Here is a 14,681-nt window from a genome sequence, read left to right as displayed (position 1 = left end):
TGTGTGTGTGTGTGTGTGTGTGTGTGTGTGTGTGTGTGTGTGTGTGTTTGCTCTAAATAAGTGAATCATTATTAGTTAAGAGCTCTTCTCGGGGCTGGAAAGATGGTTCAGCAGAGAAGAACTCTGGATGTGTTGGCATGAGAGTTCAGATCTCCAGCACCCACGTAAAACCCGGGGCATGGCCGAACCTGCCTGTGACCCGGCGCTACAGCAGCTCACTGGGGCTCACAGTCTAGCTCCAGGTTCAGAGTAAAATCCAGTCTCAATGGAATGGCATGGTACCTGATGTCGCCCTCTGGCTTCTCCACATTGCATGGCTACGCAAACCCTCACACACAAGTCCTTTGCACTGAGCTGAGAGGCACGGTTACAGGTCATCCTTCAGGAGTATCCTCCTAAACAGAAAGCAATGGGAAGAAAGCAGTTCTCCTGGAGGAGAGAGGCTCAGGGGCTCCCATAATCACCTGGATAGTGCTAACAGCTGAAGCCAGGAGGGAGACTGCTTCTTTCTTCTCAGACACTGGGACATTCTAGCTATTTTTTTCTCTAGCTACATCTAAGAATTTTGATGCCTGTCCCCACAGGCACAGCAGAGAAGCCCTACATAGTCGGAATGGTTTGGTTGCCAAAGGGGATAGTTTTTGAACTGACCTTTCCTCAGGGTGAGCCTCCTCACCCTGATTCCAGACAGTCTCTACATGGTGACCCTATAAGATGACACCTGTGCTCACTCAGAACAGTCCCAGTTTATCTCTGCCGTCCTGTTATGACTCAAATGACCCCCCCCCATCTCAATTTCAAAAGGACCCTGATTGGGTAATAACTTACATGACCATTCCAAGACTCTGGGAAATTGTAAGTATTTTCTCCCCACACAAAAGTCAGTGGAGCTGTGTGAGTGATTTGTGATGATGCATACCAGACTTTATCCTGGTGATTAACTTAACCCCCCCCCCTTCTGCTCCACCTGCTGCTAGGGGAGATTAATCCCCCTCTAAATCTTGCATTCCAAAGGTGCTGATTACCCCACCTTTTATGGCTTCTGCTTCACTTTTCTTGGGTGTTACTGAGACTTGAGGCAGGCTGAGTATGTGACTCTCAAGCAAACAGGCAAAAACGCTGGATAGCAATTCATCCCTCTCTCCTCCAGCTAAGAGACCCTGGAGATGACAGTTTCCTCATTACCTACGAAAAGCGGTCTGGTCTTCTAGCAGGTCACTGGGCTGCCAGCAGATGGTCTTGGGTGAGGCAGTTGCCTCTGATCCTTTCTTTGTTAATCTGAAAGATTAAGTATTTTGAGAATCTCAAAACTCAGGAGATTATAAATAGCCCGAGATATTTCTTTCTCGTCTAAAATGGCAGCACAGACACTATGGTTGCTTAACAGATAGCGTGTGGTTCCTGGGCCAGGCTGTGCAGCTGATGGTTTTTTCCAGTACTCTATTTATAGAGCTAGGTCAGAAATGTCACTTCCGTTGGAACTTGACCTACAGACGATTGTCAATCTTAGAGACCCAAGGAAGTAGAGTGTACACTAAATACAGCTGGCTCACAGGTTCAGTTAGTGAACCACAAGCCCCCAAAGGAATTAATTTCGCTGGAGAATAAATGTCTGAGCCTTCCTAATCTCTTTATTTGAGACTTTTGCCTTGTGGCCTCATGGAACTTGTAGGTCACCTTGAATCTTTGTTCTAAAAACTACTGCCCCAGCTAGTGTCCCATTCATCTTCTTCAACTATGGCTGTCGAAGTTATCTTTCTGCAGAATGGCAACTGACACCAACAAGAGGCAGCATAGACTACTTGGAAAACCGAGGGGAAACAATCTGCATATTTCCCCCACTTCGCCTTTCTACGGGGGTAACCAAGATTCTTCAGTCGCACCCCTAGATCAAATGGAAGACCCAATGGAAAAGTGTTGCCCAAAGCTCAGTGGCTCCCTGGCCTGGTCTGAAACAGGAGTAATGGAATCGAATGGATGGTGATCCCCAGCAGACTCCGGAGTTTAAACTTTGTTGATTTGAAGTTGTGTTTGCTAGAAGTTGGTCCTCATAGGTTGTTGTAGGTAGAACAGAGTAAGGAAAACCCCTGGTCTGGGGAGAAAACTGTTATCAGAAAAGGGACTGTTTTCATGTGTAGATGAAGTAAATGGCTGCTGAGCAGGACCTGGTAATTCAAAGACAGTATGAAAGTACTGTGTGCTCAAACTTCCTAGAAAAGACCCTGGATAAGAAACCAGTTTGTTGTTGTCAAAATACCGTAGACTCCGTATTTTTGTTTGTTTGGTTTTAAGTTACGCCAGGAACGTTTGAAGCCACTTTGAAAAAAAAAAAAACAACAAAAAAAAAAAACTCCTTCTGACCATGGGTGAGGGTCCTGAGGCCTGGCAAGGTGACCGGACTGCTGGGTCCTGAAGCTTACTCCTTTGTTACAGACCACCTTCCTCCACATCTTCTCATTGAAAACCTGCAGCTAAACCAGAAATAGAACCACAGGGCCAGCCCATCAAGCATGACATAGACGTTCCCATGGTAACCCACCACCCTTCCCTGCACTTAGTTCAGTCCTGAAAACGTTCATAAGTATTGTCTTTAATTTCTTTCTTCTTGTCTCAGTAAGTTACCTTTTGTCCAATAGGACAAGAAGGACCAAGTATCCAAAATATTCAGTGAACTTTTCTTTTCTTTCTGTTCCTACTCTGGAAGTCACTGCTTTGTTAGTTTGGTTTGGGGGGGGGGGGTTGTTTATTTGTTGTGGGGTGTGTGTTTTTTTCCACTTATTTTTAAACATGCGAAAGTCTACTCTTTTAAAGCTGAGCCTTCTGGCACAGGGCAAGCGTGTTTGTATCATTCACTAGCAATTCAGTCTGACCTCTCAGAAATGTGTAGCAGAGAAGTCGTAAATTCAAATGTTTTCAGGAAAAAAAAAATTAAACAAAAACTTTTTTTAAAAAATCATTACAGTACCCACTGCCTCCCAGGCCCCTTCAAAATACTGACACAGAGTGGTACCAGCTGCCCATCACTTTCTGGAAGCCAGGCTCCCTAACAGCTTGCCTATCCTCCTCCAGCCTGAAATCACGAGGGCTACACCCTGTGTTACAGAGCAGGGAGACCGTATGAGAAATGCGTCTTCATATTCCGTTCGCTCCCACCAGAGGTTGGGGACTGGCTCCAAAAGATAGCAGTTCTGGGAGAAGTTTCAGAACCCACACCCTGTTCCTCACCCCTTCATTCCTGAGCTCTGCTATCTTGAATAATGATTAGAAGGAAAAACAGAGAGAGCACCGATTAAACTTCTCTTCCTCAACTTTCATCTTCTGTGTTTGATCATCATTGTTCCTGCCATTTAACTGTATCAAGTATCTCCATCTAGGGTCACCAAGAACCTTTGGTTGCCTGGGGGCAAGAATTATTATTCAAATTTTACAGATGGATAAGCAATCATAGAAGGAGAACAGCAGGCTTTGACTCACCTAACCAAGTCTCTGAGAGCCTTGATTTGGTGGGAATGAATTAGGCTGTTCTAGGGACCTTATTTAAATGCTTCTGCAGGCTCAACCGTGTGATGCTGAAAAGTCCCCAATAATGAAAATATTTTCAAATCCCAGTTCATTTATTTAACTTTTTTTTTATTTGTATTAGAATCCACCAAATTCCAGACAATGAAGTCATACAGCCTTGGCAGGGTCTAAATATCACAGTTGTTCAAAAATGGAAGGAAGGGAGCATGCCCCAGTTTTCAGAACTTCCGCTTAAAATGAGCATAGAGAAGACCCGCTTACCAGTTTCCTGACCAATTAGGTCACTGGGCAGGAAATCACCTTTTGCAAAGAACCAGTAAGCATACTATTTCCTATTTTGGATTTCCCATAAACAGCATTAATGATCACTTATGCCAGCCCTCTCATGGAAATGCTAGAAACTGGAAAGACAGAAGAGACCACCAAGTTCTCCGACAGAAAATGAGGCCATGAAAGTAGCCAGCAGCTTCCCATCAATATGTCTCAAGTGATTCCACCACCAGGGTCACCTCCAGTTCTCCCATGAAGTGAACTGTTTTTCTTCTCCTGACCATAGTTTTAAGCCTCTAACCAGGGAGGGTCAACTGTAGGCCACCTGACTTGTGTGAATCCAGCTGCTAGGCCAGTTGAGCAAGGTTAAGTAACTTGCCAAGCCAGGGCATGTGCTGTCTTTAAGGAGACCTATTGCCCTGGGTTATCACTGAACATCAGAACAAAGGAAGCTGAATGTGGAGCCTGAGTGACATGCAGAGTTTCAGATGGGTGATAAGATGGCTTGTCAGGGCTGTTCCTGAAATAGGCCTTTGGGCAATCCAGGCCCCTTCTCAGCCCCTGTCCACAGAATAACAGGATACTTGATCTTCAAGATATGATGAGCCCAGAGAAGTGTAATCGAAGTAGAGGTTAACAGCCTAGTTTTGAACCCTTGCTCTGCCATTAACCAATCATGTGACTTTGAGGAAATGATTTAGCTCTCGTAGCTTAAGTCTGTCAATAGAACTAATAATGTTGCCTACCTCATAGGCTATTGTAGGCATCCAAAAAAGGTGCACTGAAATATGAAATTCAAGCACCGTGAGCCCCTCCATTTGAGGGCTTGCTTAGTGCCTAACTTATAGTGCCTCTGACAGCACCGTCTTCATCATCATTAACTTTCAAGGCTTTGCTGGAGTTACTCTTAACACTGGCCTGATGCTTATAAGTGCTTCCGGAACATGACTCCTCAAGGTCATTTGTTCAGAGTTTTCCCTGGAAGCTTTTCTTTGTCACTCGCCCTTGTGGACCTTGATTAGGACCCAAGTTTACCTGACCAAAGAACAGCCAGATCTCTACAACCAACCCATCCCATTCTTGTTGGCCTACTGCTATAAAATTTTTGTTTGCTTTATTTGCTTTTAATCATTTGCTTATTATTTACTTTTAAAAATAGTTGCTCCTGCCCTGAATGTGGCTCTGATCTCTAAAAACATCCTTTGCCTTCCTTTAGAACTGATACGCTCCTCCAGTTTTTATCACCACCAAAAAAAAAAAAAAAAAAAAAAAAAAGCTTCAAGTTCTTAACCAATTAGTAACTCCTAATTATTCACATGTAGCCTTTTCTTGGCAAACTGTAAAGCTCAGCCTCACTTAATTCTCTCACTTAGGAGACATATAAACAGTTAGCGTCTACAGTTTGCTTGAAAAAATGCAAACCTATTAATTTTAGCTTAAGGTAGAATTAAGAATGTAAATATGCTGTTAAAACAAGTCTATAACATGGTTCAGCACTGAGTGGAAATAACTTATTAGTCATTTAATCAGCATAAGCATCCTTGTGTTGAGTGATTCAGGCCTGCTGGCACAAACCAGACATGCCTCTGGCTCTTTTATAATGTGTGTTATGCAAAAATCACTCAAATAATATACCACAATAGAAAATGAAGGTAAATGAGAGAAATTTCAAAAGTATTATGGAACTTTAAGTGAGAAAGACAATATTTCTATAATGATAAGAGAAACTGGCATTGGAGAGGCACCTCTGGACACAGGGTAGATTTTAGGCATGAGGCCATACCATTCAGGCAGATAGAAGAATTTGATGGGCAGCCAGGCAGTGGTGACACATGCCTTCAGTCCCAGCACTTGGAGATAGAGGCAGGAGGTTCTCTATAAATTCAAAGCCAGCCTAGTCTACAGAGCTAGTTTCAGAATAGCTAGGTCTACACAAAGAAACTGCCTTGAAAAAAACAAAACAAAAACAAACCTTAATTATTTAACTATTAAGCCAAATTTTATATGTGGTGCTGTGGAATTGAATCCAGGCTGTGTATATGCTAAGCAAGCATTCACCGCTAAGCTATAGCCTCAGCCCAAGTCAGCCCAAAATCAGGAAAATTGACTCAAAACGTTTATTGTTGGTTTCTCTTTTTAAAAAGCAAAAGAGGGGATAGAAAGACAATGGCAGTTAAGAACATTTACTGCTCTTATAGAGGGCCTGGGTTCAGTTCCCAGTACCTACTTGGTGACTCAAAACTGTTCATAACTCCAGTTACAGGGGACCTGACACCCTCTTCTGGCCTCAGTGGGCACCATGCACACATATGGTGCACATACATACATGCAGACAAAACACTCATACACCTAAAAAGAATAGCTAAAATATTGAATCATTAACAGAGGGATGGGTAAAGAAAACATGGTATATATAGACACATGGATTTTTTTCAGCCATGAAGAAAAAAATAGTTGTATCATTTTCAGTAAAATGGATGCAATTTGAGATATTCTCAGTAAAGTGGATGCAATTTGAGATATTCATATTAAGTCCCCAAAAGGCAAATATTGCACTTTTTCCCTCTTACTCATGGTAGATTTTATAGAGATCCATAAATCATATGGCATAAATATAGGAAGGAAACAGTAAAACAAAGATGAGTAAATAAAGAGAAGAGAGAAAGACAAAGGTAAAGAGGTATGCGAGAATGTACTCGAAGTACATTATATACTTGTAGGAAAATATCCTTATATAACCCAGTACCATGAACAAAGAGCTTACACCACTGAAGGAGGCGTGGACAGTGGAAGGGAGATTGAGAGGTTGTGCATCTGAAGAAAACTGGACTTGAGTTCATCTCTGAAGTAATAAAGACTGGACCTCTTACTAATGAACATTAATTTCATAGCCACTCAACAGCTCTTCAGCATTTGGTATTAGATAGTGGGAAAACAAAACTGGTTATGCCTAATTCCCTGGGGTCTGCCCAAACTGAGAAGAGGGAGATGAAAGGCAGAAAGGGCGAAGAAGTGCTCTCCATGGTAAAGTCAACAGAGAAGGCCAGGGGACTCTCTGGCCAGGAGGGGGGGGGGGAAGCTTTATCAACTGCTGACAAGAGGTCAAGGATGATGAGAACAGAAAAGCGAAAAGGTCACAATAAGCCATTCAGTGAGGGAGCTCAGAGAGGTGAAGTCAGAGGGAGAGGCAGGGCCAGGAGATAAAGACCACAGAATATATTGTTTAGGCATTAACATTTTATCCTCAGACTTGGGAGGGCTACTGAGGATTAAATCAGGGGGTTGAGGTAATCGGATTCCCACAGGCCGTGTTATTTATTTTCACCTTCATCTGTTCGTGTTTTGGATTGTATATACAGTGAACCAGGGTTACTCTAAATTTTACTCTTTTCTATGCTGTGCTAAATTCTTTAAATCTCCTTGCTGAAGCCCATGTTATTGATTTCCATTTAATTCATTCATTGGGTAACTTTGGGTTTCCAGAACTGTTATATTGTGAGGGGAGTAGAGCTTTGTCATAGTCCTGCTCTGTACACTACAGGATGTTCAGCAACAACACTGGTCTCTACCTCCTGGGTGTCAGCAGTCCTCCCAGAAGACATTAGCCAACATCTCACTGCTGTGGCATTTATATCCAAGAACTTAAGGCCAGGTGGAGCTGGTACTCCTTAAAGTTTGTTTGTCCTGGAAAAGATGACCAGTTACTACTTGACCATGGCGGGGTGGGGTGGGGGGGCACAATGAGATGGTGCCACGAGGCGGCTACAAATGATGCCTCATTCTCTTTCAGGTAATTTAGTGAACATCTATGTTTTCAGTCTCCTCACTGAAAAGAGATGGCATCTCGATGATGGGAAGACAAAGTGCTCAATGGGGCTCCCTCAAGCCAGTATCCTCATCATGGCCTGGAGTCAAAGAGGGCACAAGAAAGGAAACCTCAGGATGTGTCAGACATGATTACAGGGAGCTAGATTCCTTGATGCAGTGCTTGGCAGCTCACCTCTAAACAGAAAGAAGCAGGTTGAAAGCAGGGATGGTTTTCTTCCTGGTTGTGTCAAAAGGGATCGGGGAAGCTTTGCAGATATGATAGCTGCCCCCATGCAATTTGGAGCAGTTAAGCTAGGAATTCAGATGAAGGCCAGTTCAGATCCTCCTTACAGGCAAGTCTTAGAAGGTAAAGGAATGCTCCTCTTGAAACAGAGCAAGCTAAAGCAGACTGAATGCGAAAGGCTGAGCTCTTCCAGATTCTGCTTTGGATATGGATGTACATAGCGGGAGGGAGGGCAAAGGAATGTTATGTGTATATGCCATGGAAATGGGGAAGAGAATTAAGACGGTTACCAGTCTAAACGAAGATCTCCTAGTTCAGCTAAGCACGGACCGCTCCTGACGCTGTGCCCTTCTGCCAGGGAGGGGAGAGGTGTGGATCTTTATCTGCAGTAGCTTAGTTACACATCATGCATCTTCCTGTTCATGTTTTGTTTGCCCATTGGTGGTCACTTTTGCTAAGGCCTGAAGGACCCCGTGCTGGTTTTATTTAAATCTCCAGTCCCTTAATGCCAGCCTCCTCTAATTCATTCACTTTTGCGGTGATGGACTGAGTCTTGAGTACTCTCTGAGTATGAAATGATGCCCGAGCTTAGGTCAAATGCCATATAAGGAAGGTCTCTGAAAACTGGCTTTTCCTCTGTCTTCTTTCAGGTACTTCTGGATCCAGCTGTGTGGTAGCTGCGCTAGGAAACTCATGGGGTCACTGTGTGAACACTCGGCTGATTCTCCAGTACCTCGATTCAGAGAGAAGGCAGGTGAGTGAGTGTGCCCACAGAATTCTTCATGCATGAAGGTCAGAGAGAAAGATGAACTAGAAGTCAGAGCATCTGAAGGTGTTTGCCACCGTATCTGTCCTGGGCCAGTACTGACTGGCAAGGAGATCATAAAGAAACATTTCTTGTCCTAACAGCAACCAAAATGAACAAGGGGAGGGTAGGTGGAGTGGGGAGGAGCTAGGTACATACAAGAAAGCTGTGTAAGAGTGGGTCCTGCAGAGTTCACATTTCCTTAACATTCGTGAATGACTGGGGACCATACTTGGAGAGATTTTAAATCCTTCATCTCTAAATGATTATTTCATTACATATTTGTGAGCACAGCAAACAGCTGTCTTGCTTTTTCTTAGCCCTCGCGCGCGCACGTGCGTGTGTGTGTGTGTGTGTGTGTGTGTGTGTGTGTGTGTGTGTGTGTTGAGAGCTTAAGATAGTCAGCTTCTGCCAAGTGCATAAGCCCAGATTCTGGGTACTTTTATGTTGCCACATATGCTAGTGGTTTAACATACTAAATGATATCAGAGGGTCCTCTGAAAGGATGATAACGTTCACAGAGCCCCCTGTTTAGATTTCTGGTCTCAAGGGTGGATCCCTCCATTTGGAAAGGAATACTTGTCTCCCTCTCCTTAATCTTCTCTCCCAACTCCAGAGAAAGTAACCCTATAGCATGATCTCTTTAAAAATCAGGAGGTTTAAATCTCCTGATACCTTACCTCAATTACTCTATTGAATTAGCATCTCTCACGAAAGCCAGCAAAGGGAAAGGACGAAGCGTATACCCTGATGTTTTCAACGGGGCACAATTCAGATGCCAGGTTGGCTGACTAAATACACAGTGAACCCAGGTTAATAAAGAAGGGGGTGGTACTAGTAGGAACTAGGAAAGATAGAGCAGGATGGAGTTGCTTTTGCTAGAAGATAAATTGACTCATTATAACAAAGAGGCAGGAATCATCTAATACAGACATGAGCATTCGCCTCTTCCAGACAACTTTACGGATGTCCTTGGTTACAGACCAGAGGATTCTTCTTGGTTTTCTTGGGCCTGTGTAAATAACATTCCAGCCTGGTCACTGGGTCAGCCTTGTTCTGAAAAGATAGAGCAGGTTAGTTCCATCCAAGGAAACATTCTTGTGTTTTCAGGCCCCACCACATCTCTTACTGCAGAGACACCCTTTCACTGATGGTTCCAGTCTCCTGGGTTCTGAGTCCAATACTTTTCTCGGTGGAATACATTCAAAAGATTTCTGGAGAACCTAATGGCCGTTGGTGTGTCCCTTAGGTGGTGAATGTTGATAAATAAGCTTGTTTTTTGTTTGTTTGTTTGTTTTTGTTTTTAGCTCTCAGAGATAACACTGAAAATAGCAATGTTCTTTGTGAATCGGTGTGTGTGAGACTCTCTGAAACCACCCGTGTGGGCAGAGTGAGGCAAGAAGGAACCCAGTTCAACATGACTTAGTTAGCTGGTGCTGGTTCAAACTACTGGAGTCTGACCCCAAGCAGTTTATTTTAGACATATTTAAGTTCAGTACAACTCTGGAAATAAGTTTCCTGGTAACAGTTGTCTCAGTCTCGTGTGCACAATAAAGCTTGAGGCATGACCATATCAAAACTCTTTTGCAAGGTATATGTGACGTCTTCCATAAATATGGATTCTTTTGCTTAAGGACCTAGGATCGGGTGTGTTCTTGGTCATAGAGATAGTGTAGAGGTCACCAGGCTATAAAGTACATGTGATGTCTCCCGTAAGGATGGATTCTATTGATTAAGAAACAAAGCTGAAGATAAAGGTTTAAGGCAGAAGGGTCTGGGGATAAAACATTATGGGGGATTTGGGTGAGGCCTGGCCCTTCAGATAGCAAAGGTCACCAGGTTATTAACTATATATATATATATATATATATCCACCTTCTGGTGTACAGAACAGGTATAAATCCCTTTCATTGAAGAGACAAGCCTGTGTGTTTAACATTCCTGGTTTCCTTGGTGTTTATCTGTGAGTACAGGGACCTTTGTGTTCCCAACATCAGTACTGACTCTTTCCCGTCAAGAACCCTAAGCCCTACTTCTTGAAAACCTACATAGTATCTCTGCCTTTGATTTGAGATGGCTTTTTTCCTGTAACATAGCAATTCTGTGATCTCTCACATACAGTATCATGGAATCCAGGCTTCCAGATTCTATTCTTCTAATGCTAGATGGAATTTATATATAAATAAAGTAAAAAACTCATATTCTGGTCTCTTTATGATAACACGTTCATCCATGTCCATTTTCAGAGCCAACAGGAAGTGTCTGATAGAACGAATGCTATATTTTTTTTAATCTTTGGTGACTTGAGGATTTGTGTGGCTCTCAGCTGATAGGGTCAAATACAGGCCACTGATCACAAGAAGCAACAGAACAAAGTGTGGACGGATCAGACAGTCTATAAACTCATATCCCATTAGATGGGTCATTGGTATGATCTACAAAGGAAAACGTGTTGCCCTGGTTACTAACCAATCAGCAGCAGACTTGAATGCCTTCAAGTTTTGTTTTCACACAACAATGAACAATTAATAAAAACATGATCAGACTACCAACCCAGATGAGAGAACATGCATTTAATATCCCTTTCGAAGGAAGCTGTTAAATTTGTGGCCTCGGATAATGGTCAATATAGAAAACATGTCTCAATCTGATGACCTTATCTTGCCTTAGCAGATAGTGGACCTGGTGACTCATCCAGTCTTTCCTGTGGTCTTAGTTCATGACAAAGTAGTGAAGCCATATCAAGATAAGGCTTTTTGGCGATATGGATAACAAAACAATCCTTTAAAGTTAATCTAGAAATACTTTCTCATGGTAATTCTCAGCAGGAGAGGGTGTGAGGCCGTGTTGGCTAACCATACCTCTGAGACACTAACTTGAAGGTAGAGCAGGTATGGTTTTTGTTTTGTTTTCAGTCTGCAAACAGAGACCACTCTACCAAGGCATCAAGCTTATGGAATGAGGATTATGTTTTATCCTGCACCAGGGCTCTTGAATATAAGGCTTAGTCTGAGATCACAGGGCCAGAAAGAGGTCAGGTCAAGCTGAGGAGCCCAAGAGTTAAATTCTATTGAGCACAGGATGGAGTCCCTCTTGGCTGATTATCTTCTTTACACCCTGGAAACTTTGTAAAATTATATAACTAAGAAAGAAATCTCCTTATCAGGGTACAAGCCAAGTTCAATCTCTTGTTTATTCTGCTTCAGTGTTTGCAAAAAACATTCTTAAGAAGCTGGGGTATGTTTTCTTTTGAACTAATTCAGGCTTCTCTTCCACTCAGTTTTTATTCGGTCCTTCCCTGTGCTGCTTCAATTCTGCTCTACCCATTTTGCAATATTTTTCTCTTAACTGAAGACACGTCTTTAGAGGACAATTAAAGTGGCCTCTGCTAGGTTTACTCTTGTCCTTATCATTTTAAATAATCCAAAAATATGTGTGAGCTCACCGTGTGAATGGCGTAGAGATGCCAAAGAAGAGAAGGTAGAGTTCTTTCTGATCTTGAGTGCCTTCTGGTCAAAGATGGAAGATTTTATCTCTGCACCTGGATGCACTCATGAATAATCAAGGGGGAGTCCAGAGTAAGGGCTATTGAAGCACCACCACAAGGCAGCATCTGGCTAATTCTTGCATGGATGGCTAGCTGGGAATCTAAAGGAAGGTGAAATCATCAGGGGCATCCCAAGAAGACACCAGGAGAGGATGGGACCTGAGAGTTCCAACCAGTAGTTCTCAAGCCCAACTACCCTGCAGCTTCAACACGAGAGCTTTTATAAGATAGCAATGCTAGAGCTCTACATTGATTAACTAAGGCAAAATTTCTTCCTGGGAAGGGGCAACAGGAGAGCACACATAAGCGTCAGCATCCATCTCGTGGGTAAAACTCCCCCAGGTGATTCTAATGTACTACCAAGGTTGAGAGCCTGTTCTTTAAATAACGGATAACGGAGGGTAGGCAGAAAGGGGAGACGTTAGGGTGATGCCCAGCACGCATGAACAGTAGGAAAGTAATCAAAGCTGGTGGCATGGGCTGGGTTCTGCTCAGTAACTCAACAGAGAGTTCCTCCCAGCATTTGTTTGACTAGTCTTTATTGAATCAGCCCATGTCTGCTCATTACTGTACAAGATGCTAGAATCAAAGAATGAAAAAAGGTAGCCAATTATCCTCTCAGTACTCAGTTTACTTGGAAAGACAACCATGAGGGTGGTGTATTCGACAAGAGCATAATTAGTAAATGTAGAGACAATAGAAAGCCCTACCACTGAAAAATTGTTCTGGAATGATTAAAGAGGCAGTGATATACGTAGTGAATTGGGCAAGGCTAGCATTTGGGAAGTTTTTGAAGTGCCAGGTTCCCTGTGACTCAGAAAGTTAGAGCGTAGGTGGTTATGTTTGAAAATGATGCAAAACCTGATGAAACATCCAGAGTATTTTTCATCAAATCCTCATGAAGTCTGTTCCTACAAACCACATATGGCATTATATAAATTTTGAAGTGCCCTAGAAAGAGTAATGAAATAAATTAATCCTGGCTAAGCCTCACACCCTCTTGATGAAATAAATATTATGACTCTCTTATTTCAACAGATTCAAAGTAGGTGACCTTTTCATATAGGCAGTTTATTTGAAGAGATTTCATAATAGAATAGTATTTTCATCTCCTACTCAGGAGGCGCCCTAAAGTTATTGAACACTTGAGGGATGAGACAATCTTGTTGACAGGACCAATACTATCTGCTCCAGGTACTAATCCTGACTTGGATCCCTGACTTTTCTCAATGCTGTAGATTGTTTCAGGTCTTGGATTTGAGTTTCCTCTCCGATGATGGAATTCTCTCAGAATCCATTTTGTATTTTTCAAAGACTTGGACATTGTCACTGTGAAGACACAGGCATTCATCAACCCCACTTCCCTCTGAATCACAATTGTGCCAGGCACTTGAGTCTCTTGGTGTATTATGAGCCAATAAAGATGTAGCTTCACAGCTAAGGACATTTTCCAACACACATGCAAGACTTTTGTTTGGAAAGAAGGTGAAAAAGAATGAGGCAGACAAATCCTTCTTACCATGCTAAGGCAACAGGAGGCAAACTTCAGGCCAACGTGGGCTAACAGTGAACCATGGTCATGAAACAAATGACAATAAAGAAACATTCTTTTATTAATATGTGAACCCAGTCTTGAATCACACTGAGTGTTGCAGCTTAGCAGTTCCTTAAAGCATTAGTAGTCAGCTAAAAAGCCTCACTTCGGACCATGACAAGTGCAAGCAAGCATCCATTATAGCAGTGTAATAGGAATACTGAGCACAATGACACCTCAGAACCAACCTGCTGAGAGCTATGGAAGCCAGTCTGCTAGAATCTTCATAGGATTTCCTTTAAATAACCAACCTAGAGCCCTGAACTTGGCCCATGTCACACAAGAGAGGGTCCCTACAGCCATCTTCAGGGGCATGAGTACTGGAGGTTACACAGAAATTCTTAAGGTCGATTTGGCCAGAATGTGAGACTTACACCACATTCCCTCAGACAGTAAATGCTGTGACGTGGTGTGAGCCACGGGTTTGTGTCTCTTTGCTTCCAGGTTTCTCTGAAGAGTTCTGCTTCAGAATGGTCACACCTAGTTGCCCTAACTCCAACATAACCCCTTCTGATAGACAGCTTCTAGGGGATCATACTATCCTCCTTGCTTTTCACCCCAGCACATCTGCTCACCTGCTGTTTTTAGGCAAGGAGAGAAACTGACAGAAAGAGGGGGAGATAAAGGAGGGAGGGGGCACCCCCACAGCTCACATGCAAAAGAGAATTTGGCCATGCTACTAGGTGGGAGGAAATTCCTTTAAGCATAAGTATCTGTAGAAATAGCCAAAGGAACATGGAATTCCAGCCAAGTACGTTGCCTTGAGTATGAATGTTCCCTCCCGCTTCAGACTGCTCAAGTGTGAAATCTGAACTCTTACCCATACTCTTCAAGCAGAAGAGTTCTAATCAGGCAGCGAACCGATTTTAATGTTTTTCTTTCTTTCTTTTTT

The 14,681-nt window shown here is 42.9% G+C and overlaps 1 protein-coding gene across 1 annotated transcript in view; it reads left to right on the top strand.

Moving 5' to 3' along the window:
* Rad51b (RAD51 paralog B) overlaps nucleotides 1–14,681 on the top strand; it is a 397,421-nt gene that overhangs the window by 360,625 nt on the left and 22,115 nt on the right. Inside the window, exon 13 of the mRNA XM_055595504.1 lies at nucleotides 8,494–8,597. Within this exon, the coding sequence (XP_055451479.1) occupies nucleotides 8,494–8,597 (104 nt within the window). The remainder of the gene's footprint in view (nucleotides 1–8,493; nucleotides 8,598–14,681) is intronic.

This window comes from Psammomys obesus, unplaced genomic scaffold (assembly GCF_907164565.1).
Source record: "Psammomys obesus unplaced genomic scaffold, mPsaObe1.curated_primary_1811, whole genome shotgun sequence".
Taxonomy (NCBI): Eukaryota; Metazoa; Chordata; class Mammalia; order Rodentia; family Muridae; genus Psammomys; species Psammomys obesus.
This window is presented reverse-complemented; position numbering and strand designations above follow the sequence as displayed.